The sequence below is a fragment of the Bactrocera tryoni genome, chromosome 2 (assembly GCF_016617805.1).
Source record: "Bactrocera tryoni isolate S06 chromosome 2, CSIRO_BtryS06_freeze2, whole genome shotgun sequence".
Taxonomy (NCBI): Eukaryota; Metazoa; Arthropoda; class Insecta; order Diptera; family Tephritidae; genus Bactrocera; species Bactrocera tryoni.
In genome coordinates this window covers 20,374,856-20,401,109 of record NC_052500.1, presented here as the reverse complement: position 1 = coordinate 20,401,109, position 26,254 = coordinate 20,374,856, and the positions used below count along the sequence as shown (strand labels likewise).

At 30.5% G+C, this 26,254-nt stretch overlaps 1 protein-coding gene and 1 long non-coding RNA gene across 2 annotated transcripts in view; one reads left to right on the top strand and one right to left on the bottom strand.

Annotated features, from left to right (window-relative positions):
* Positions 1–26,254, top strand: part of LOC120769024 — a 124,728-nt gene that overhangs the window by 1,522 nt on the left and 96,952 nt on the right. The window lies entirely within an intron of this gene.
* Positions 1–26,254, bottom strand: LOC120769022 (TNF receptor-associated factor 4). Its single transcript, XM_040095864.1, has 3 exons — positions 25,497–26,254; positions 3,166–3,270; positions 1–2,107 (listed from the first exon to the last, which is right to left on the bottom strand). Exons 1-3 carry the CDS (start codon positions 25,815–25,817, stop codon positions 1,016–1,018), a joined length of 1,518 nt encoding a protein of 505 aa, XP_039951798.1. The 5' UTR covers positions 25,818–26,254; the 3' UTR covers positions 1–1,015.

Sequence of the window (26,254 nt, the reverse complement as noted above, 5' to 3'; positions counted from 1 at the left end):
CTATATGTGTTTATATAGGTATAAATGTATGTTTACAAACTACTCAGACACAACTGTACTTATAAACTAATGACTAATGCTGTTTGTGCAAATGTACGTATTTGCCATTGTTGTCATTTCCAACACTTAATTAAAAAATGAATGATTTATGCGCTTAAATGTCATTTCTGGTCATAATATTGACATCCATAGACCTTAGCTGGTCTCTATTAACGATTATATACACAAGTGGCATTTACTGGCGAGTTGTGCCACAAAAATAAAAATGGATAATCCAACAAAAAAAAAAAATTATAATGAACACAAAATAAAATTAACCTATAAATGTTTGTATTTAAACAAATGAAGATCTTTTGAAAGTGTTTGCTTTAAAATCAATTATTTTCACCAAGCGAATACATTTTTTTCCCATAACAAAAGACTTAAGATGCTAACTTTTCTGAGTGTTAATGTGTCGTATTTTCCTTATACTAAACAGGTATACATTATGGTTTATTATTGCTTACTATGCTAATTAATATTAATTTTTCTTGCTCCTTTTTTCGTTTGCATTAACTTTGGTCTGATTTCGTTGCTTTTGAAAACTGCGCTTTTTTCGCAATATTTTAAAATTACTTAAATATGTTTTAAATTATTTAAAAAAAAAAAATTGACTTGTGCTTGTCCACTTTAAGAAATTAAAATCTTCACCGCACCGTAAGGTTTTTCCTTTCACCTTTTTATATTCATAAATTTGCTTTTGTATGCATTGTCATTGTTGTTCCTTTTGCTTGCGCGTAGTGTAGCTACTTGGTCTACGCACGCGAAGCTGCAGTGACTGCCAAATTTGTTTTCATGTATTTTGGAATTATTTTGCGTTTACCACTCGAGACGGCATTGTTGCTTGTCTTTTACACTCACTTACATAACTACCTACTATATTAAATACACAGTATTCATTTAAATGCTAATTAAAAGCACACATAAAAAAGCGTTAGTGTGTGCAATAAAGACACACCGGCCAGTTTCAGGGACTTTAGACCGACACAATTTTACTGGGGTCCACTTTGACACGTAAAAACACTGTATCGTCCTTAATGAAGGGTCGTCTGTGTAGCATTTCATGTGAAATGAAACGTGGAAATCCGAAACCCAATTGATCTGGTTCATTCGATGGCCGCTGGAAATTCTCCCATGTGGGATCCGGCACAAATGACTCGGCTACACCGCCCTGTCCGGTTTGCGCGCCCTGTTCGAAGAGTGTGAATGTGATCGAGTGCGAGAATGGCCATTTCAGCAATGCATCATATTCGCCCGGCAACACTTTTATGTAGACGGAAACATGTGTATTCTCACCGGGACCATTGCCATTGAGAAACATTGACGCCTGTAATTTGTAACCGTATTGTGATGTGTAGAAAGGTGGCGACACCAATTCCAAACCATCTTTACTGCGCGCCTCTGTCATTTTCGACGACCAATCGGTGATCTTCCACAATAAAGTGCCAGTATAATTAATGGACAACTTCGAGACGGCCGTCTTTAGCATTTGTATTTGCTGTCCTTGACGCGATGATAACGCCACCATCAGTGATAAATGTGCCGCGGCATTTGCTTCCAAATGCGCTTCCAGCATATGCCGTGGTCCCTTGAAACGACAACCGGCCTCCTTGAAACTGCAAGCGATCGCCAGCGCCTTGCATTCATCGCGTAAATGCGCTTCCATGTCACCGCGTGCAATAGCACCGGCGTCGCAACGTTGCGGACAAGTCATGGGGGCGCGTGGACATTGTGCCACATGCAGTGGTAGTGTGTCACACGAGAATTCACGCGTACAATGTACGCAGCGACGCAAACGTTTGGCACAATCCTTGGACTTGTGCAGTGTCATGCGTCCGCGTAAGACACGCTGACCGCACTTGGCCTCGCAGTAGATGGGCTCCTGGCCGCAGGTGCCCGCGTGCTCCTCAAGTCCGGCGCCAGAGAATTCGCTCTGGCAGAATTCACACTTGGTGCGTCGCATGTTGCAGGTGAACTGTAGGTGATCGGTCATCATGATGCGTGGTATTTGTGCGCCGCACTTGTTCGGACACTGTGTGGCATCGTGTTTGCAGACGTTCAAGTGACCCTGGAAGATGGAAAAAAGTGAGGTTAGAATTACATTTGAGATAATGGGAGTCAAAAAATTATGTGGAGTGAAGAAATTTGCTTAAATAATTTTATGATTTTTAAATGTAAATTTTTTTTAAGTTAGAAAAGCTTGTTTTCTCTACGTAAATTACTATTTTTGTGTTTTATTAAAAAATTTTTAAATATTAAAAAAGTAAAATTTTAATTAAGTTTTTTTCTTACGTAAATTACTATTTTTGTGCTTTATTAAAAGAAAAAAATTAATTAAAGAAATGCAAATAAAAAAATTAAAATTTTCATTACTCAAAAAAATAAAAAAATTTCAAATAAAAAACAATTGCGTAAGGTACTCTAAAGTCTGAATAGGACCGTATGACGATGCTTTGTATGAATTTAAAATGAAGGCAGCCATAACATTATTTTTTCGAAACGTTTTTCTAAATACTGAAATTATGACCTTCCACGAAAAGAGCGTCTACAATATTTTTTGAAAACATAATTAAATTAAAATTATTCCTATATACGTACATATGTATATATGTACATATAAGGTACATTTGTATGTGTATGTCTAACTTTTTTTCACCACATCACCCCAACTGCCCTCAGTTTCTTTCACTACCCAGAATTTATTAATTCACTAGAATTCCAGTTACTGCTTCTTATGAATGAACATGAAAATCAGAAACATCAAAATGACTACTAGTTTTTTATGAGCGCATTAGAGGTCTTTTAACAACAACAACAACGAAAGAGTAACAAAAGTCTTTCTTATATTGTTCTGCAGGCATCTTTGTTTATAAGTATGTAAGGTGCGTTCAAAACACGCTTATTAAAAAGTGTTGGCTTAATGAATGAAATTATGCTGCTTTATGTGTTCGTGTGTATTTTGGCCGGTGTTATGAACTTGTTAGTTGAGGTGACTTAGAAATAATTAATTTTTAATTTTTTGTATACTGAGAAATGACTTAAAGTCAGCTTGACGTTACTGTGTGCGTGTGAGCTTACATAATATTTTTTTCATAAATATGTAGGTACACTTGTCTTAATACACACCTTTAGTTTTCTCAGCTCATCCGACCATTTACAGCCCTGTTTGTGATGTATACAAAAGACGAGTGAACCCATGATGGCTTGTTTAGGGTCGGGACCGGGGTAAATCTGCAAAAAGAAAAAGAAAGTGAGAATTAGTTAAATGTTATTACATAAAAATGTTGAAAAAATATTTAAATATTTTTTTCTATTTTTAATTATTTTACTTCTGAATAATATTTATATAATTTTTTTTTGAATTTTCCTACACTTTCACACCACACCAACCTGATATTCGCCTTTTTTGCCGAAAATATTTCTAAAACACTTCATCTATATACTATTTTGAGTATTATTTATGGTATGCTCTATCACTACACTTTGTAGTTGCCTTTAGAGACTGACATAAATTTACTTTATGCTTTGACATTTATATGCGACGTTGTTGATTTAGGCGCGTCACTAACTGACATTTGTTCTATCGGTCTATATGTATATATAAGTACATATGTAGTTAGGCTGGCGACCTGTTGGACAGTCAAAACACACAATTATTTGTTCTATTGATGACAAATGCTGATAATTTCGGATAAGCCCTGCTGTTCGTAAGCAGACAGGCACCGAACCTTCTTATCGGTTTGGCTGTTCAAATGAATATTGGAAAATTCACTTTTCATTTCACACAACAGCAAATATACTATTCGTTCTGATATCTAAATTTATGGAAAAATGAAGCTATTGAAGAAAAAGTAAAAATAAATAAACTGGTTTGATAAAGTCATCTTTCTATCTTTCTAAATAGGTGTTGAAATCATATTTTTTATTTGCCTTCTTCACATAGTTTTAAGGAGCTGCTAAATTGCTACTTTTTGTTGTTTAGGAAATTTGTTCAAATAAGTTTTCTTAATAGTCGATTTGGTGTGAAAATTGTTTTCAAGGATTTTGTGAAATTTGTTTTAGGATTTTAGGAGTTTGTCCTTGCTGGCTGCTTATTTTTTATTTGTTTATTTAAACTTTTGTTGACTTTCTCAGCATGTTCCTGAAATGCGTTTTGATTAAGGATTACTGCTTTCCTTTATTTATAAAAAAAATGTTCTTTAAACGTGCGAAAGCAGTGCTAGAAATCAAGTCGTTGATATACATATATGTGTATATATATTTATACCCTAAACATCATTATATCAGTTAATGATGTAGAAGTCATCAGCGTGACGAGTTGAGCCAATTTAACTATATCCATATGTATATGCTAGTATGCGAAATTGTCCATCAATTTTTATGGTAATCTATTTCAAATTTTACATATGTATGTACATACATATGTATGTATGTATCACAACCGCCGAAGTCCGATTAATTTTTTTGTATGGAAAGCTTTTTTCTTACTGTTGGCATTGAATATTTTCCAAGACAACGTTTGCATTTATTACTTTTAAAAATTATTATGCTGCATTTTATTATTTTACAAAAAATAATAATACTTTTCGAAATTATTATTTTTTATAATTTGTTTCTTTAAATTTGTTATATTTTTTTCGTTATTTTATTTTTTCATTTATTTATTTTATTATACTTCTATTCCATTTCATTTTATTTTAAATTTTATTTCCATTTTCTTTAACTCTATAGAGCTTTCCTTATGATTTTACATATCTCTTTATTTAATTACATATTTATGAACTATGTAAATTACATACTTGCCGTTGTAAATGAAATGCCGGCCGCTAACCAGCTACTGAGAGGGTCTCCTGCTGTATAACAACAGAGACGGTCAACATAATTGTATGTTGCTGTAACATTTCAGTTAAATTTATTAATGAATATGCAAGCAGCTAGCTTCAACGAGTAATATGCATAATACAACAACAAAAACTTAAAAAATGAATATACAGAAATAACAAATGAAATATAATCAAAGTAAATTGCAAGCTCATGCTTTTAAGTGCCATTTCGCTAGGGGAAGAGTGCACAGTATACATATGTATAAGATATACCGGTTGCTGCTCCTACAGTACTAACATGTGTAATGTTGTTGTATGCTGCAGTGCAATGCAAATGGGGAGTTGTGGTGCACAATGTAAGTCAGTGCAACCACCACATCCGGTTAATTTTATGAAATGAAAGATATGAAGTTTAAATTGAAAAAAGCGAAAACAAAGAGGAGAAAAATTCAAATAAATGCGCAAAAACTACAAAAGCGCCGTAATGAGCACGCGAATCAAGAGATTTGCTATCATAAAGTATTGCCGGCCAGCTGTTAAAGGAGTAAATCCGCAAAAAAAATGCGGGTGTTCGCTGAATGCGATGTAGTTGTGACTTTTTTCCGCTGATAATAAGAAATGCGTTGCAATTTTTCTGTTGTCGGCATAAATTGATAGGAGAGAGCATAAAAAAATACATGTATGTATGTTAATGTGATAAAAAATTGTGGGGAAACGTTAATATTCAACTTAAGTGTATAAGTGAATATGTATTAGTTCTGCTATAAATTGAAGTGAAACAATTTTTTGCGACTTCTAAGTGTTAGTTGTATGTATGTATTATCCACCATCTATAGCAAAATTTAGTGTAATATTTTTAAATCCCTACAACTACTACGGCAAATATAAAAAAGGCGAAATCTTAACTTTTTCATGTTTAAAAGGTCAACTAGTAGCAACAATTAATTTGCCCTTTCACAGCACATCTGCAATGATTGTTGTTGCTTTTGCTGTCGTACGCAGTTGTGGTGAGCGCTTGTCGTCTTTGTCGCCAGCGAGTGACAAACATTTCCGGTTGCCTTTTTTAATTGACCTTATCTATGGTTGCCGCTCAGTTGAAGCTTAGTGGAGGAGCTCAAAGTAGTTATAGTCGCTAAAGCAGTTCCTGCAAGCAAAAAGTAGTAGCCAAGGCGACTGTCAGCAGCATTGGCAGGCAGGCAGGCGCACACTCAGCAGTGTTTTGATAAATTGCGTCGCCACATGACAACAGCAGAACCAAACATCATAAACTTATAAAAAATGAAGGCAAACAAACTTTTCCTCGAAGTATTCTCGCTTGCTCTTAAATCTTGCATTGCGTCTTTAATTAACACATTTGGCAGGAAAGAGAGTGTTAGTGAAATAAATGATAAAAAGAGTGCAAATAAAGTAAGAAGTTGCTTAAGCAACTGTTGTTTTTGTAACAGCACCCATTTGCCCGACTAAAAAACTGTTATTATTGTTGCAAGCTTACCGCATTGGCGGGATTAATGTCAATAGTTGTGCTAATTTTTTTATTTGTTGGAGAAATTTATATAGAAATGCACTTCCTGTCGCAAAGAAGAAGAGTTTTTATGTGGAGGAAGAGGAAAAAAATAATGTTGTTGTTCTTGTTGTAGTGGTAGAATTTTGACGAGTTGACAGAGCTTGGTCGGATAAAAATCTCGGTCCGTTGCGGTTACCGTTACGGGAAAAATAATCGTTACAGTCGCTCACATGCAGCCTTGACACATTTAGCCAAGTTTCACACCTTAAATGAATGTGGTCTTGATATTTATTGAATAATATAAATATCCGATTTTCCGTGATTTTCGTCGAAAAAAAATTTTAGTTTCTGATGCCTATTATATTTTTGTAGCATAAAGTACTTATTTTAGCAAAAAGTAAGGTACCTTTGGCATTTTATAATACCCATAACTACTAAATACTACTTTCAACTCATATTTCTTGACGTAGAGCAGCTGCATTCTCAACTTATTGACAATACCTAATTAAACAAAAACTTTATTTGACTTTTAATTTACAAAAACATAAATCAAAGCTAACGGATAATGTATCTGTAACACGTGTGTTTGACTTTGTTCTACTTTTTTTCTGCACTTCCGTTGAAAATTTTATAAAAAAAGAGGGAAAAGCAACCACATGCCAAGCTGACAAAAAGCCAATCAATTATTTATACAAGCGACAAATTTGTTTGCATACTTTATTAGTGTTATCTTCAAAAGCACACGATCAGACAAATAAACACACGCATACATACTTAGTGCCCTCGCGGGAATTTCAATTTATGTTAATTTGTTTGATCAAAGTTTCTTATACTTTCTTGAGGGGGGTGCACAATACGCAGCGGAAATCGAAACAATGAAGCTCCATTGACTCTCGATTTCAAAAAAAAAAATTAAAGAATATCAGCATAAATAAGCAAATTTAATTGAAATCAAAGCACAAATGCCACAGCCTACTAAACAACAACAAAAATGTGCTATGGGCATTTGCGCCTAAAATTAGTTGAAAAATGCTCTTGTGTGTCCACAGTCACATAATTTGCTTATAAAAGCACCAAAATTATATCTCTAACGTATCATAACTCCTACGGCGTCACCTACTAAGGTTGCCGCATTCCCCCCGTTCGCCTCTCGAAGTGGCACTTAAAATGTTGCACCCTTTTAATAGCATGACAGCCACTCGATTTTAATGCCTTCAGCAACAATAACAACAACGATTACAAGATCAATGCCTTGCATGCGCTTGAGAATGCGTTTTTGTGGTCGCGTTTGATTAGTCGCATATATCAGCGCAGCGTCTCAAATTATGCCCCGGAGACCCATGCAAAGCTGATTGACTTGACGCGCTGCCTCTTCAATTGTTGTCTCAATTCTTTGAGTGGGTAATTTTTAGCATTCTTAGCTAAATATGTTTGTAGCGTTAGCTTGCTGTATGTATGTACATATATAAAACTTTAAATTTCCAACGAAATTTTTAATTTTTTTTTACTTTTTTCAAATTCAATGTCTGGTGCGCTTTCTTGTTTTTAGAAGCATGTAATATTTTTGTTGTCATTTGAAGCCATAAATGCGCTTGCCATCAATTAATGTGAAAAATGTGCACTTGAGTCCGAAGTGGCAATAAAATGCTTAATAAAACCAAAAACAAAGTAGGAGGCCAAGCCAACGGTAGTGAGTTAAAATAGAAAAGTGCTTAATTGGAAGTTCGTTGTGGAATTTTATGAGGTATTTTTTTAGAGTGACAAGCTGTTGGTTTAAATTAAGATTACATAAGATTTGATTAAATTTGTTTTGAATTCTAATTTGGAAGCTCATTATAGAATATGATTTTTTAGATTTTTTGATTAGAACACGATTTTTTTGAATTTCACTTCGTTGTTTTTCTAACCTGCTAATATGTTTTTGTATTCGATTACTAAATTACAAGCTTGTTAATAATAGTTGAACGTTTTCTTATAGCTGGATCTTATAGTTTGTCAAATTTAGTCTACTTTTTTGAATAATTTTTGATAAAAATTGATTATATAATTAATTTTTTTTAGTTTTATGAGCTTTTAGGGTTAAAAATTATTTTTAAGAATAATTATTGTAAGAACATTCGTTGAAAAATTCCTGAAGCCAAAGCTGTGAGAATCTTCAAATTCATAGTTTGATCAAGTTATGGAAAATATATGTCACATATAAAATTCAAATTCTATATAGTTCAAATACATATTTTTCTTGAGTTTAAAAAAAGTTTAAGTTGATTCTTGACTTTTTGGGTTCATAACCTAGCTTTTTGGTGATAGATATACCCTTAATACAGTTTTCATTCGGCTATTTTTGGGTCGCTCACAGTCAAATATCCTGCTTTTCTCTCATAAAATTTGAGTTTCTAACAGTTTCTGATCTTATCACACTCTCTCTACAACGTTTCTCATTTCTTTTTGCCAAAACTCCAAACTCCTCATTTGTTTATTACTAAGAAAAGAGATCAAAAATTGTACACTAAAATTTTTTTTCATACGAGGGGCGTATAAAAGGCGTTTTTGGAGGCGTGGTAGCACCTTGAACACCCAAAACACCACTAATATTATACACAGCCACTGTTTGTAGTTAACAACACGTGCGCTATGCGTCATTTCAACACTGCTGAGCTGCTCGTTGGGCTGGGCGATTTTGTGGATTTAACAAATTCCAGCCTTGTCAGACAATTATTATTAACCCGCCTTTTGGGCAACTGGCGCATATTTCTTTGCTTAAATTTGTTCGCCAGTTAACAAGTGCAGCATGCCGATTTCTATGTATTCAACTAGTTTACAGCTAGCGTTGGCGTGAGCTATGAAGTGAGCTAATCTTTTGGTAACTTTTATTCTTCATATAAAAAGCCCATATGCTTACATACGTGTATACACTTCCTATTAGCATAATTTCTATTTACTCACTTAACGCTGTTTTTGTTTTGTTCCATAATTTCTTACTTTTTTTGTTAAAGCCATGTTAATTGCCGCCGCAGGCGTCCTAACTTGGCGCACAGCGTTGATCACTTAGTGGTAATTTAATTTAACTAAGCTTTTAATAAGTAATGTTTGCTGTTGTTGTTGCTAAATTGTAACTTGTTTTGTTTGCCTTGTCGAAAATCTTCCCACACTCGAATTTCCATGAAATCTCGTTAAAATGCTTTGCCTCAACTACTCATGTCGCCAGTGTGTTGTTGTTAAAGTTTGGCAGGCGTTGTACAAATAAACAGGTAAATTGTTGTAGCAAATGCCTTGCAGCCTCACACTAATGATATACATATGTATGTATTTTGGTTTGGTAATAAATTTGAATAAATTCTGATAGCTTTAAATGATGCTAATTAAGTAGAAGATTGTTTCCGGCGGAAGTCAGCAGATGCCAACTGGCTAGTTTTTGTTTTGAAAAAGATTAGCTGACGAACTCCAGAACTTTTTAGTTTAGTTTTGAAAACCGATTTATAAGCATTCTAGTCCTAAATTACCTTTATTTATAATAGACAATTACAATATTTATTAATGCTGTTAAATTTGTTTAATATTTTTCAGCCATTCACTTCCGTGATTAATTTTATGCATTTAAAAAGTAACCGTTTTCGATTCACTCTCTCGAGTCGAATAATTGGCATATAAATTGCGTTCAAGATATACTGTTGATACCTCATTTAAATCGTATATTTGATGTATGCCAGTTGTTTGTTCGATTCACTACTCTCTAATGTTTGACGAAACGCACATAGCTATTAAAAATTATACATGCACCTTGCTCAGTCAAATCTTTTTATAAATTTTTTTAGTATTTTTATTCCGAAAATATGGCTTGAAGTCTTCACGGACTTTAAACAAATTTTGCACTTTAAGCTAATTGCTGGCCTTTATACTTATATTTTTAATTTTTGATATATATGTACATATGTGATTTTTATAAAAAAACGTGTCATTGAAATCATTAGTTTTTGTTAAGTTTTTCATAACTTTGTAATTTTTTTCTATATTTTAGTTTTTTTTTAGTGCTTATTGCCAACACTAACCTGCCACATTGTGGCATGTACTTTTAACGCTTTTTCTAGCAGCGCAATTATGTCTTACAAGCTGAAAAGTATGTCAGTAAGCAATTGTTTTTGCGTAGCTGGTAGTTAGCCTTGGGAGACCAAAAGCAAAAAATTTTATATGCGGTTAAGACGAGGCGCCAGGAAAAAAAATGCAGAATTGCATAAAAAAAATAACAGTAAAAAAATAATGTTTACACAATTTTAGTGCAAGAACTAAATTTTAAATAATCAACATTTACAAATAATATTCACAGAACTGCTGCTTTAACTGCTTAAATATTTTTCTATTTGCAAACATAATTTGTTTTTCGAAATTCAATGTATAATATTTCAATAAAGTAAATTCAAATAATGATAACATAAGAATTTATTCATTTACTACACGTGAATTCATAACATAAAATACAAATTCACACATTTCAATCGATGGTGAAATTCGCATTTAGCAATTTTTTTTGCTTCCAATCAGTATATAACATCTTACCTCTACATAAAAAATAAAAAACTACAGCGCACTACCTGTTTTTAGATTTTTCTCATACGTTCAATACTGCAGCGTCAGCATAATTGCGATTGAGCACAACAAACGACAAGAAAAAGGAAGTACGACGACGACATGCAGCTGTCCATTACAAGTTAAATGTTCCCATTAACATTTTCTGATACTGTTATTATAAATTCTGCCACTGTTCTGTTATTGTGCAGTCGGCAGTTTACATTTAACCTGTTTGACAATTTCATTTTCTTGCATTGCACTTCCATACTCTTGCTGTTGTTATTGTAAATAAGCAGGTGAGCGCAGTCACACCAGCAGCTGCTGCAGTCAGTACCTGTATAACTGCTAAGTAGTTGTAGTTTTTTTCGCAACAACTATTGCAGTATTATTCGCTCAATGCTCTCACAGCATGCAGTAAACATGTTTCGACATGCTACAGCACTGCATTTAACTATGAAAATCAAAAGTCAAAATTAAAAACAAATAAATCTAGATTGTATGGTTGTAAAGGTGAGGAACTGGCATAAATAAATGTTTTTGTAATAGCTGGAGTGTGAGAAAAATGTGCGCGGGGTCTGATAAGTTGGTTTTAACGTAGATAAAAATATTCTATAAAATACAAATGCTGATATTTGCAATTGATATCGAGTGGAAAAGTATTCACTAACATTCGGATTTTGCAAAAATAATAAAATAGTGATAAAAAATCTGTAAACGGTGGCGCACTTGCCATTCACTGCTTCGCTGTCGTCGCCCTCTGCTGCTGCTACTAAGTATACTAAATTGCATGATCACTCAGCGCTTTTTGGTTGCATATTTGTATGTATGTATGTATATGTGTATGCTTGTAATTTCTCATTTTAGGAATTTTAGTTCCATTAAATTTTATTTTCCTTTTTTTTTGAAGTATACACAAATGACTTTAGCTGGCGCTTGCTTTAATTTAATTTCAACTGCATAAAATCCCAATCGCCCCTATATTCTCCTGCTTATTTCAGTTGTTTGCTGGTTACCTGTTCTTTGACGCTGCACATTGTGCAGTTGCGAATCAGCTGCTTCTGCTTTTGATTTCACCACTAGTATTTGAATGTCTCAGCTGCTTCAATTTAGTTGCTGCTTTGCATTGCCTTTGTTTCGTTTTTACCAATTTTTCCTTTTGCTTTACTTTACTGCTCACAATTGCATCGATGAAATGTTGTTTTTGGCTCCATTTTATGGTTTTTTTGCTTTCTGTGCTTTGTGTGCCAAACTTGTTTATGCAGCTATTTTTATTTTGTTTTACTTTGCGTTTGTCGCTACTTCTGCTAAATTGCGAATGAATTAATTCTGTGCTTTTGGTTTTACTGCTCCTCATTTTTTAATGCTTAAATAATATTTTTTGTTGTTTTTAATTTTTGATATGTTGTCTTTAATGTGATTTCGTTGTAGATCTCTGATTTCTTTCTTGCCGGTGTGAAGATTTTTCCGCTCCATCAGCTTTTGTATGTATTCATGGCATATTTTAAACAACATTAATCGGATCTTGAAAGATGAAGCTTTACACTTTTTACTTGGCGATCAGCTGTTCGTTTTGTGTGGATTTTTTTGATTTTCTTTTTTACATTTTTGCTACAGAACAGAGAACGAACATAAGCGAGTAAAAAGGGAGCGATTCGAAGATGTTTAAGCATCAAACATTAAACGATTTTTAGAGATAAGAAATTTATTCTTTAAACATTTTCGAAACATATTTTTTTTTTAGAGAAATCTATCATATTTATCCATAAAGCAATTTTTCCAATTTCTGTATACACAAAATTAATTTTAATACACAGGCAGATAATTAGTGGCGCCAGTAATATTTCTCAACTTATTGCAGCAGGGCCTCAGTATATGCATGTTGTATGTTGGTGTTTTCAGAAATTACACACAAAAATAGGCAGACAAATTAACCAATAATACTTAGCAAAGTAGACACGACTAACTACCACATAAAGACACATAGACAAAAGTTAATAAATTAGTGACTTTGAAAGAAAAGAAAAAGGCGAATGACACAAGTGACATGACGAGTAGGCGCTTGGCATGCCTCAAGCAGGTAACCGGGTGCATGTGGCAACGAAAATAATAAAATATGATTGAGCAGTGAATGCGGGTTAGACAGTTGGATCAACACAAACGAGGAAGTGCAACGGTTGGTTTGTTGTACTTATGTAATTGTGAAGCGGAAATGACAAGAGTGCGTGTTCTAAACACATTGCTCGATGCGTTACGCCAACAATACTTTCGTCTACTAAGTACGAGGCGATCGACAGGCAATGCAACGCACATGTAACTGCTGAAATATACTATTTATATGTATATATTTACATACATCGATACAAAAAAAATGAGAAATTATAAAACTGCTGACTACAAAAACCCATGTATAGGAAATAAAGCATGTAGCAAGCTGCAAACAATGTAATTGAAAATTCTTCGAAGGTGCGTTGGCTGCAGCTGCCCTTTTGCAGTTATTTTCCTAATACATACACACATAACTGTATATACATACACAAATACATGTAGTTGCTGGTTTTCTTTTGCTTTTCTCTCCATATTTTGTTGCTAACAACAACAATGCGCATACAAGCTATGCATACAAAATGCATTCTTTTACAGTTCATTCACTGTAGTAGCAGCAGCGTTGGCAGCAGCAGCATGTAATCAGCTGAAGTTAATGGCCTAGTGCCTCGTGCGTGGACACCGCAGCTACTCTTTTATAAATATTTTTACCTTTTTTATAGGTTTTGGTTGATTGGTTTGCTAGGGTAGCATTCAAGTATGCCTGCATTTTTCTCCAAACAACAGTTTTTGTGTTTTATTTCGGTTTTGCTTTAGTAATGGCAAATCTATGGACTTGACGGCTGCAGTTTTTTGCTTATTTTTTTTGAATTGCCTTTTCGTCTGTCAGTCTGCAGCGTGCTGTGCGGTGCTGTATTGTAAATATGGTGTCTGGGATATTAGCATTTCGGTTGGGCTTACACATATTGGTTATCATCTAGAATCTAGAATGTATGTACATACATACATTGTATATCTAGTATATCAGTATTTTATTTTGCTTCTTTCATGATGTTTCACTAATTTGTTTATTGTATTTTTAACGGATTATAATTATATAATTTTTTATTATTTTGTAGATTTTTATATCTAATCGCTGTAAAAAACATAGTTTGCAAATTTCGAAAATAGCATAATTCGATTTATCATGATTAGTTCAAGCTTAACTATTTTAATATATCAGTTACAATTTTTTGTTTTAATTATTTATTTTTCTCACAGTTTTTTTGTTCAAAATTTAATATTTTTCAAAACTGTTAGAAAGCAAATTTTGGCCGTAAATAACTATTTTTTGGAATAATATTTCGTTTTTTCTGTTTAATGAAAATATTAATATTTATTCTGTTTTAGATTATTTTTTTGTTGCTTTTTTGTTTCAAAACTGTTTCCAAAATTTTATTCTAAATTAATAACTGTACTTTGAGTGAAAAAAGCTTATAAAGCTGTGAAAAATATGGGTTTAATTAACTTTTATTGCACATATCAATGGGTTTGAATTGTTTTGTTTCAAAATTGTTTTCAAAAACATTTTTGAACAATGCTTCTTTATCTTTCGTATAATGAAAATATTATTCTGTTCTGAATAAAAAATATTTTCCTGTTCTGAATAATTTTTTTCTATGTTTTTTAATTTTTTTGTTTCAAATTGTTTCCAAAAAAAATTTTTTTTTTTCATATTTTTCCCAATTAATAACTGTATTTTTAGTGAAAAAACGCTTATAAAGCTGAGAAAAGTAAATAGTAGTGGGTTTGAATGTTTAGAGGATTTTCGTTATATTATATCTCAATAAACAGCCGTTATTTAACCTCAAAACAGCAAAATAGTAATATTACGATTTTTCGGAAACTTGATTGTTTGTTTTTATGTCACGAATCACCGTTTTTAATCGGTTAGATGATTTTGGTAATATTAGAAGATTTTCGTCAATAAAAACTCGTTAAATGTTCTCGAACCCAGCATGATAGAGGTAAATTAGAGACTTAGAAATTGAGTGTTTTGATTGTTGGGTTTGTTTTGTTATAGTTCAATGGAGAACGTAATGGTTGACGATACCAAACGATCTTCAAATCATAACCTTAAACGCGATTCTTAAGATTTTCTTGGACATTAGATAATTCCAAAACTTATAATTCGGCTCAAGAAATGGTGTTCTTTAGGTCTAAAAGAGGTGAGATTAAATTTCAAATTTTATAACCCGCAAAAATAAGAGTTTTAAATCTTTTCTGAGCAAAGTTTGGACCAGTTACCGTTAGGTTACCGTTATTAGTATTCTAATTTTTGCATGACAAATGAGAATATTTCACCACTTTCAGACATTAAGATATAAAATCCCATGTATGTAGGCATATCTAAATAGTTATTGTCTAGAGGAACTTTATATTTTTAAACCTGCTGAGAATTACAATATATTTTCATCAAAATTATAGTTTTCAATACCAACATCCACTTTGCAAATAATTGAAAAGAAAACAGCGAATTGGAATGCGAAAATCAAAGTTGCACACAACCAGCGGCGGCAAAAGAAAAAGTGGAACTTGTTTGCCTTTGCAAGGATGTACGAGACTACCAACAACAAACAGCCATTTGTAATGCACAAAAGAATCGCTGTGTGTTGTAGTTTTTCGCACAATTTTCCATTTTATTTTATTTTTTTTATTTGCTTTTTGTTGTTGCCTACAGCTGTTCATGGTATATTGCTGTTGAACAGCTTTTCTCTTTGTAAACGTCTTGTTGTTTTTGTTGCTCTTGTTATTGTGTTACTCGCACCTACTGTCGGCAGCATTTGAATGTTGTTTGACTTTTGTTGCCTTGCAAAAGTCGGCGCTCAAGAATTTGCCATGCGGGGCAAACTTGTTTCCCAAGCGCGTTTACTTGAGACGATAAAACATCAGCAGCAGCAGCAACAACAACAATAGCAATTGGTAGTCAGCAGGTTGGCGCAGTGCAACGTGCAACATTACATAATTCATGTGCATTTATATGTTAGTGTATGCGTGTACATGCCTGCGCTGGTGAGTCGCCACTAACTAACTGACGCCACAAGTCGCATATTCATGGTTGGCGTTGTTGCCACATATAACTGTGGCTGCTAACTGACGTTTATAGTTTAGCATTTTAGCGTTTGCCGTTCAACAATTCGATGTGCTGGTGTTGTTGTTGTCTTTGGTAGTGTTGTTGTTGTCGGTGCCTTTGGTAGTGTTATTGTTGTTATTGCTGTTGCTGGTGCCTGATGGTTTGTGGCTGCTGGCTGCAGGCCAGTGTGCTAACATTCCATAGTGTCTATAAACTTTGGCATTTGCGGTGCATCGTGTGTGCGAACGACCTACACCACTAATCTGCGCATACAGGGCCTGTAGGAAATTTTTAATTGAGACAAGAGTTGATACTGTTTTTTAATTGTGGAGAAAATAGTGGAAGGTAGAGAGTTGGTAGTGTTTTATAATAGAAATTTGTGGAAATTAAGGGGAGGGAGAGTAAGGAATAATGATTAATGATAAAAAATATTTAAATAAAAAACTTTTATTTTGTAATCCCGAAAGTCTTAATTAAAATTAGCAATTTTTCTAAATTAAAATAAATTTTAATTTTTTTAAATTCCATATTTTTAATCCTAAAAATCAAAAATTAAATTTTTAATTCCCAAATTCCTAAAATTGTAAATAAATATTAATAATGTAATATTTAAAACCATTTTTTTTTTAATTATACAGTTCGAATCCGCCACACTATTCAATAATAGTTTAAAATTCCATAACTGCCATCTAAAAACATAACCCTCCTGTCACTTGCGCATAATTTTTCCTACAGGGCATGTCCTCTCTCATGCATTGTCTGTGCATTTGAATGCTAATAATTTATGTGACGCCGACAGCATCGCTCTGTAGTCTTGCGAAACCGACACCTTGATTAAGTATTTTAGAATGTCTCGTGGGTTGGGCACTTGACACTAGTCGGTTTGGGCGATAATACTTTTCTGTAAGTCAAATATGCATTCTAGCGCTTAATTGATGCCTTAAGATAGCAGACCTAAACTGATTTGTCTATACGCCGCATTGAGCACTTTTATGCGAATGACTTTAAGCAATTCATTATTATTGATGTCAAGTACGACGAAGATGACAATAAAGACAAGCGAGCGGTAAAGTAAACTCGCAGCGTCATTAAATGAAGAAAATAAATGCCAACTAACTGTAAACAGCATAACTTCCGCTCGCACACACACACACATGGATTTATGCATTCCTTAGCTTGTGAGTTGTGTCTTGGCAGTGTTGCAAGAAAAAAGGAGCCGCAGCCAGTAAAGCAATGCTCTTAAAAACCAATAGAATTCAAAGAAAGTTGTATGAGCTGTTGCTGTGTGTGTGTGTAACAACACATGGCGGCTATGATTTTTTTCTCACTACTCCGCACCGGAAACTTGAAAGACTGCACGCATAGCTGCACACATGTACCATCAAATCTTTGCAGACACAACAAAAAAAGCTGAAATTTATAAATATCCGAAAAAAATATTCAATATCAATGACAATACCATAAATGCACATGTTTCCTCACACTACACAGCATCACTTGTCTGCTGCAGCAGCCGAGCGATGACATCCTGCAGCACCAGATTTTTGTTTACCAAACTCTTCTGCGCTGTTGACAAACAGACAACTATCTAAGTATATACATACATATGTATAGTATATACATATATAGTAACTCGTCAATACAATATGCATATGCTTCTACTGCCGTTCTGCCATTGCACTCCGCATAAATCGATTCAATATGCTTGTCATGCTGCTCAGCGGCAATCGTCAGGCTGCTAAAGGGCCGACAAAAGGGTCTGTTCGGTATGATCTTCCCATCATAGTTGAGATATGAACGGGCAGTAGTATGAAGATTGAAACATGTGTCGCCAAGATGGTGTGAAAAACGTGGCACAAGTGTGTGAATAGTGGCAGGTTAACGGTATTCATGTTTTTTCTTATGAAAATCTGTGCGAGATTTCAATAGTAATGTTGGTTTATTTTTGTTTTGGGGTAGTTCTAACACAGTTTTTTTTATCAGACAGTAAAAAATAGGAAAAAATGTACGCAGTATAATTTATATATAGTATGTATGTACCTACTTATATGTATATGAACAGATATATGTACATATATGTATGTTTTAATTTATAAAATTAATTAATTTTATCATTTACTATAAAAAAAAGAAAAAGAGGATTATTTCAATTGAAATAGAAAAGTAAAAATTATGAATTGCTAACATATTTCTAATATAAAATATTTTTTTGGCAATTTAGCTAAAGGTTGGCAACACTGTGTTTTTTTATTCATATAAATATTTGTATCATTATTTAAAAAATATGTGTTTTTCTTATTTTTGAAATATTTATTAAAAAATAATTTTGAAATTTTGTTTTCATTTTATTAAATTTATATTTTTTTGATTATCTATAATTTTTTATTTCTCAATTTTTTTATCACAAATTATTTGAGTTGGGTTTTTTAAATCTTATTTGATTGTTTAGCCAGATCTTACTTATTATACATATTCTTTATTTAAATATCTAAGTAAAAATTATTAGTGGCACTAAGGGTTGCGAAACTTTTAATTAAAAATTTTTGTATTGAAAATAAATTTTTGATTTTACAATCCTGATGTTGAAATTAAAAAAATAAATTTACTTTCTAATAATATAATTTTTTTTGAAGTTTAAATTAAATTAAAATTAATAAAATAGAATTTTTTTATAAAATAATTTTTCAAATTAAAATTTTTTAAAACTAAAATTTTATTTATTATAATGTTTTTATTTTATTACAAATTTTAATTTTAATTTAAAAAATATTATTTTATTAAAAAGTATTTTGTTTATCATTCCAATATCAGGATAAAAAACTTTAAATTGTATTTTTAATCGAAAATTTTTTAATTAAAATATACATATTTTATTTTATGCATGCGTATTGATGCTTTATTGCCTTTTAATTGCATCTCATAAAATTTTGATTTGCATTATTTTGTCAAAAAAATGGAGTCAAACGTTTGACATAATTCTTTTTTATTCCAACATCAGGATTAAAAATTTAAATTTATTTTAATCGAAAATTTTTAAAAATTTTTTATAAAAATTAATTTTTTTAATTTTAAAAATATTTTTTTTTAATTTAAAAAAAATATATATTTTTTAATTAAAAAAATTATAAATTTAATTATTAATGTTAAAAATTAAAATTTTATTTTAAAACAATAAAATAATTTGATTTAATTAATTTTAAAACACTTGATTTATATTTATTTTTTATGTGTGTACACTTTTTAATCTTCATAGAAAAATTTGTTTTAATTTTTCATTAAAATATTTTCATATGTACATACATATGTACATATGTATATGTCTCCAAGTTTGATTGCCTTTTTATTGCATCTCACAAAATTTTGATTTGCATTAGTTTGTTATAATACAATGGATTCAAACATTTGACATTGTGTGTCATATACATACATACATACATATGTCATATATGCACATACATATGTATGTATGTATGTACATATGTATGCACAGTAATCAATTGTCATTTCCCTGCACATTACACCTTGCTATTTGTCACCACGAGTGGAGCATTAACATTATCATTAACATACACACATACAGTTTTGAAATCTCGTACATATGTACATACATACATACATATGTAATAAGTCTTATATAATATATGATTGCAGGTATTTATGTTATGGAGTATATTAATTTGCTTGTTTATGAAGTTACTTCAAGGCGAAATCGTTTAAGTGTAATTTCATATAATATTGTGCATTATTTAAATTGTTTCGGCTATTAATTTGTGAGCAAGCAAAGGTCAGCGAAGTGTGAGAAGTGCTGCTCAAGAAAAAAACTTAACAAATTAAACAAATATACAACACTAAATGCAATTTGTAGTTTTAATGGCTACAGTCAACGCGTCACTTCATAAATTTTGCAAATAGAAGAGGGATGAAATAGATGTGATATATGTATGTACATATGTACTGTATGACCGCACTGTTACTAAACAAAAAATAAAATAAAAAAAATTAGTTAATTTAAAAAAGACAAATTTTAATTAAATTTATTTTTTTCCAATAAATTTTTTATTTAATTTAATTAAACAAATTTATTATAATTACATTTAATTTTTTAATCAAAATGTTAAAAAAATATTAATTAATTTTTTTTAATCGGTTTTAATTAAATTTAATTTTTTTATCTTAAAAAATTTTGTTAAGTTGCAGGATAAAATGTTTTATAACTTTTTATGGGTTAATTAAAAATTAACAAAAAAACTAAATTTAACAAAAATTAAAAAAAATTATTGGTGGTTGGTTGAAAAGCTAGGCGCATAGGGTAAAATAAAATTTAAACATTTTTTTCAATTTCATTTAAACAAATTTTATTACATTTAATTTTAAATTACAATTTCAATTACATAAAAATATTTATGTTAAAAGCGATTAAACTTTTTAGTTAGTTAAATTTTAATTAAATACAAAAAACATTTACAACAAGAGACAAATTTTATTATATTTAATTATTTAATTTAAAAAATAAAATTTAAGTAAATATAATTTTTAATTAATTATAATTCAAAAATTAAAAAAAATTAATTATTTAATTAAATAAAAAAAACAAACATTAAAAAGGCAAATTTTATTTATATTAAATTTTGTTTAATTAATAAAAGAATTAAATTGTAATTATATTTGATTAAAAAAATTTAGAGTAAATTTAATATTTTTAAACAATTACAACTAAAGTAAATATAAAAATAATTAAAAAAAATAGATTAAAAAGACAAATTTTAATTTGTTTTTAATTAAAAAATAAACAAATTGCAGTCATATTTAATTTTTAAAAACAATGTTAAAGTAGATATAATTTTTTTTTACTTAATAACGGTTAAAATAAATATTAAAAAATGAATTATTTTCTTTAAAATTTCTTTATCGCGCCGCCATCAAAGCGCTAACTAAGTAAACATTTAAACGAATTTCAGTGCTTCATATTAAACACTTTGTTTGCTTTTCGTATAAATTCCTTTACATACAACTACATACATACATACATACATGCACTAATATTGAATATCCAAAAATGCACCCATATTATCTCCATTACAGTAGCGCATACAAAAATGTTGCCACTTTGCTTAAACAAATTTTCGGTTTTATTTGTTTGGCATTAAATTAAAAGCAAGCAATAAATGTGGAATTTCCGATATCTTTCACCGAAATGCAGTTGCTTGTTTAGATAAAATGCATTTGTTTAGTTAATACAAAACTGCCGAACGATAAAGTGAAAATAATAATAAAAAATTAGTTTTTTCTTGCTTTAAACTATTTGTTTGCGACACACATGTTATATTTTACTCATATATGTACATATAGACAAGTTTGTTGATATGTATGTATAGGTGTATGTATGTCCATAGTTATGTGCAACTAAATGCTTGGCGTTTCATTTATGGATTGCATTTTTTAGGCTTAAATGTGCACAGTAGCCACATATTAACAGCCATACAATGTAAACACAAGCATTTTTTATATGTTTGTATATACTACGTATGGGAAAAACATATCTACATTTGGCTGCATAAACTTTATTGACTCTGCTTTGATGCACAGAAATTCCGTAGGCGATAAAACTTGTACAAATAGCAATCGATAGCGTTTGACGGTGGAAAATTTATGACATTTGTGGCAGGGAAAGGTGTATATACTTATATACTTATGTAAAAATATATACATATGTATGTACATGGTATTTATGTATATAATTATGTACATAGTATGTGATATTTTCTGAAATAGCTATCATTTTTTATTTATTATTTATGATATTTATCTGCGTTTGACTGATAACGGTTATATATAAGTATGCCTAAAATATATACATACCTCGCTTCCAAAATAATATTATATTTAATTTTGTTTTTCTTTATTTCCCACGATTTTATAACAATATTCTTTTTATAAGAATTTAACATTAAAAGAGAACCTCTTGTTAAAAGAAAAAATAGCATAAATCCGTTGAGAATTACAAGCAAGCGAAAATTACGCCAATAAACAGCTTTAATTGCATGCCATTACTTGCTTTATCACCACGTTGCATAAACACTCCCAAAAGTCATATTAAAGTTATCGAATTTCATCGATCAAAAGAACTTCTATCATTCCAAATATTCTAATTAAATTAGCTCTGCGCTTCTTCTCCTACTCTCCAGACACACCCAAAAATATGGCGTTTTTTTACCGTTAAATTTTCAGGTCATTCGCATTAACTATCTCCCCCAACTTCAAATCCTGCTAATCGTGACATACTTCTGTAGTAGCCTTATACCAATGTCTTTGCTTTTATGCGTAGAAAAAATCTCCCTCCCCCATTAGCATTCTTTATTTAGGCCATAAGAAGTACCGTTGTTATTTACCTTCGCTTATCTATGGCGTTTATTATGCTTTTGCCCGGCAAAATCAAGTCAAATAAACGCTAGCACACAAACAAATATATTTATATACCTATACCAACACACACATATGTATGCATTTATAAATGTGGTTATGTATGTATGTGCATATATTTTATCGCTAATTGACAGCTGCCCTCAATTTGCATAGGAGCTGAGTAATTTGATACACATTTTGGTTGGATACTCGTATCAACAGCTGTTTTGGATTTGTTGTAGTTGGTCGTGTTGGCGGCGTTGAATTCCGCATAAAGTGAAATGGCACAATACTTTTACATATTTACTATTTACATACATACATATGCAAATATTGTATATTTTAAATAAATTGACCGTGTGTAATGGCTTAAAAACAAACCACATCCGGTTTTGTGCATAAATTATTGTTGTTATTAACGCATATGCATTTCTTTGCTTTAGCTTCGGGTGTCTGATTAATTTCTCAAGTTTTTAATTTATTTATTTGGCGGTGATGTTTTAGGTTTTGCCGTTTGTTTGATTCGATTTTATTTGTTTTAATTAAATTTTGCGCAATTTTGGTGAAAATTTTTAATATTATTTAAAGTAAGTTATGAAAATTATTTTAAAATTTTTTTTTATATAGTCTAACATTTTTTTTATACATTTTAAGAATTTTTCTATTTCATTAATTTTTTCAGTTTTTAGAGCTATTCTATAAATTATTAATGTAAGCTTTGGTGTTTTTTATTTAAAAATATATTATTTAATTTAATTAAGCTATTATAGTTATTTTAAACTTTTTTTTACATATTTTAAATATTTATTTTATATAAAATTTTGTTTTTAATTATGTTTGTGTGATTTTTTTAATGTTTTAAGATCATTTTTTCCTAAATGATTGATTTTAGTGGCATAATATTTAATATGAATATGTTAATGAATTATTTTAAAATTCTATATCGTTTTGCTAAATTTTTAAATTTAAATGAAAGTTAATAAACTTATTATTTATTTTATATGGTTTAAAATAGTTTTAATTTTTTGAAAGTTTTTTGTGTGTTTTAATTTTTAATTTAATTTTTTATTTAATGTTATCGGTTTGTTTTTAATAATTATTTATTTTATATGGTGTAATTTTATTTTATTAATTCTTTTTATTTATTTTTTTTATAGATTAATAATTTTTGAAACCAAATATGATTTTTATAATCAAACATATATTATTTAATTTAATTAAGTTATTGAAATTATTTTAGAATTTATTTTATATATTTTACAATTTTTTTTTTATTTGTACTCTTTTTTTAATTCATAGCCTTATTTTACTAATTATATTTTAATGTTATTTGTTTGTTATTACTTATTATTTTTTTGATATGCTTTATATTTATTTTAATTATTTTTGTTTTAATTTTTTGAGAGCTTGTGTAATTATTATTATATATAATTTCCTTTTGTTGTTTACCTTTGCGCAATTTTTTGATTGTTTTAGAGTTCCTGGACTTTATTTAAAGTTATTTCTTTATTTTTATAACTGTTTATAAATTAGTTATTAATTTAACAATTATAAAAAATATTACGAAAATAAAATTATTTTTTTAAATTTTTCTCATATTTGTTTTTCTACTATATTTAGTCGCTCTTTTTCAATCAAATATGCATTTTGTGATTTTATTTCTTAAATTATTTTTTCTTTTTATTTTATTGAAAATATTAATATTTTTATATTTTATTTTTTTGTTTAATTTATATTTCTTAAATGTTATATTTTTACTTAAATGTGCTAAAACGTTTCTTTTGGCGTATTTTTTTTTGTATTAGCTTAAACGGGGTTTTTTTAATATACATAATTTTTTGCTTTATATCTTCATTTATTTTTATTTATTTATTTATAAATTACTTAATAAATTTAGTTATAAGTTTTGTTTCAGAATTTTATTCATTTATTTTTATTATTAAAATTTTTATTCATTTATTTATTTATTTTTTTTTCAATTTAAAGGTTTTGTTTATTATATTTTATTTTTATTTAGTTTATATTATGATTAGACAAAAAATATTTCAGATAAATTTAAAACGTTAATTTTGTCAAAATAATTTTGTTTAACCGCGTGCAAAAAATATTGTTTTTAAGCTTTCAAACCATTTTATTTCAGTTCAAATGTGCAGATTTAGTTATAACTTTATATAAAAAAATGTTTTTAATATTTATAATTTTTTTATTTAGTTGAAATATGAATATGTAAAAAACATTTTAAATTGGCTTAAAATATTTAATTTTTCATAAAACATTTTTTTAGTTTTTCTTATTAAAATCCGTTATTACCCGCATATCACTTTAAAAATACTTGATTTCTTAATTTCGATTTTTTGACAACTTTATTCAAACCAATTTCTCCTACCAAAAACCACTCATTTCATTCAAATAACCGCCCACAAGTGGTTGGCGTACGCAACGTGGTCTCTTTGGCACACATTCAAGTCCAAAGAAGGTCTGTGAGTCAACGCACATGAATGTGGTGAAATTCTTTTTTTTTTATTTTTTTTACAATAAAGTCACACTTCATTTCATAAATATGCGAACGTTTTTTCTGACAACTCATGCACAAGCTCAGCATAGTGAGATGGCTAGATAGACAGATAGCAGTTACAGAACTGACGAGCTCAACACAAGCGCCGATTTACAGCAAATTCGCATCGAAAAGCTGGCGGAACTAATTGGCAAAGCTTGATGTTGAGCTTGAGCTAAAAATGCGCTGCATTCCTGCGCCAAACCAAAACATAAACTTAATAATAATTGAATGCATTCTTGGCAGCCGCAGCATTCCCAGCTCAACCCAGTTCAGGAAAGGAATGCATGAGAATTCTTGAATGCTTCTGTCAATCAACAAGAACCACAAGCTTGCTGCCACTTTTCTGCGCTACCTTGCGTGAAAATGTGTTAAGCTTCCATTGTTGTTGTTGCAGTAACTTTTTTTTACTTAGACTAAGTGCCGCAATGCTTTTAAATTTCTTTTAATACTCACAATTTGCTCTAATTCCGTGATGGGTAAATTATGTTTGTTGTTATTGCCATTGTAATTGCTGTTGGCGCTGTTGTTGCCCATGGTTGTGGGTGAGGGTGCCGTTGAGTTCGAGTGTGAAGATGACACTGTGGACGTTGAGGAGCGTGATGTTGAACAATTGTTATTGTTGCTGGTGTTGTTTGTGGTTTTATTCCTGGGCGGTGTGGGTGGCGGTGCAGGACTAGTGGTATTCAAGTTGCTACAATCTTTCGAATTGCGATTGGGTGAGAGGCGTGAAGGAAAACTTAGGGTTTTCGTCCACTGTGCCAGACTGCGTACCATTTTTGTGGTGCAAGCGTATTTTAGTAGTTTTTTCAAGCAAGTTTCAATCACACTTTGTTGTTGTAAATACTTATGTTATATGCCTTTATTACGCGAATATTACACAAAGTTTGGACTGTGCACAAGTTTTTCGAATTTAAATTTTGGTTTGTTGTTGTAAATGTGCAAGTTTGGACTGTTCACAAGTTTTTCGTTATAAAATTTTGATAATTTTTACAAATATTTACTCTTTTCTCAGTCGATTTATCACTCAGAAGCATAAATTTTGACTGTAGTATTTCTATTTGGTCATTTATTTCTCACTTTATTGTATTAGATTTATGTTTAATAGCCAAATATTCTCACTTCACTTATCCACACACACTCACGTTAAGTCAATTTCATGTTTGCACGAAATCACTCCTTAACATTTTCGTATGCCGGCGCTACTTTTTCGA

Bases quoted from the DNA above. Each gene is read 5' to 3' on its own strand.
- LOC120769022 (XM_040095864.1), bottom strand. From the start codon at position 25,817: ATGGTACGCAGTCTGGCACAGTGGACGAAAACCCTAAGTTTTCCTTCA. The intron at 3,271-25,496 runs GTGAGTATTAAA...TTCTTTTTGCAG, and splicing joins TCACGGAATTAGAGCAAATT to ATTTACCCCGGTCCCGACCC. The intron at 2,108-3,165 runs GTGTGTATTAAG...TCCATCTTCCAG, and splicing joins ATGAGCTGAGAAAACTAAAG to GGTCACTTGAACGTCTGCAA.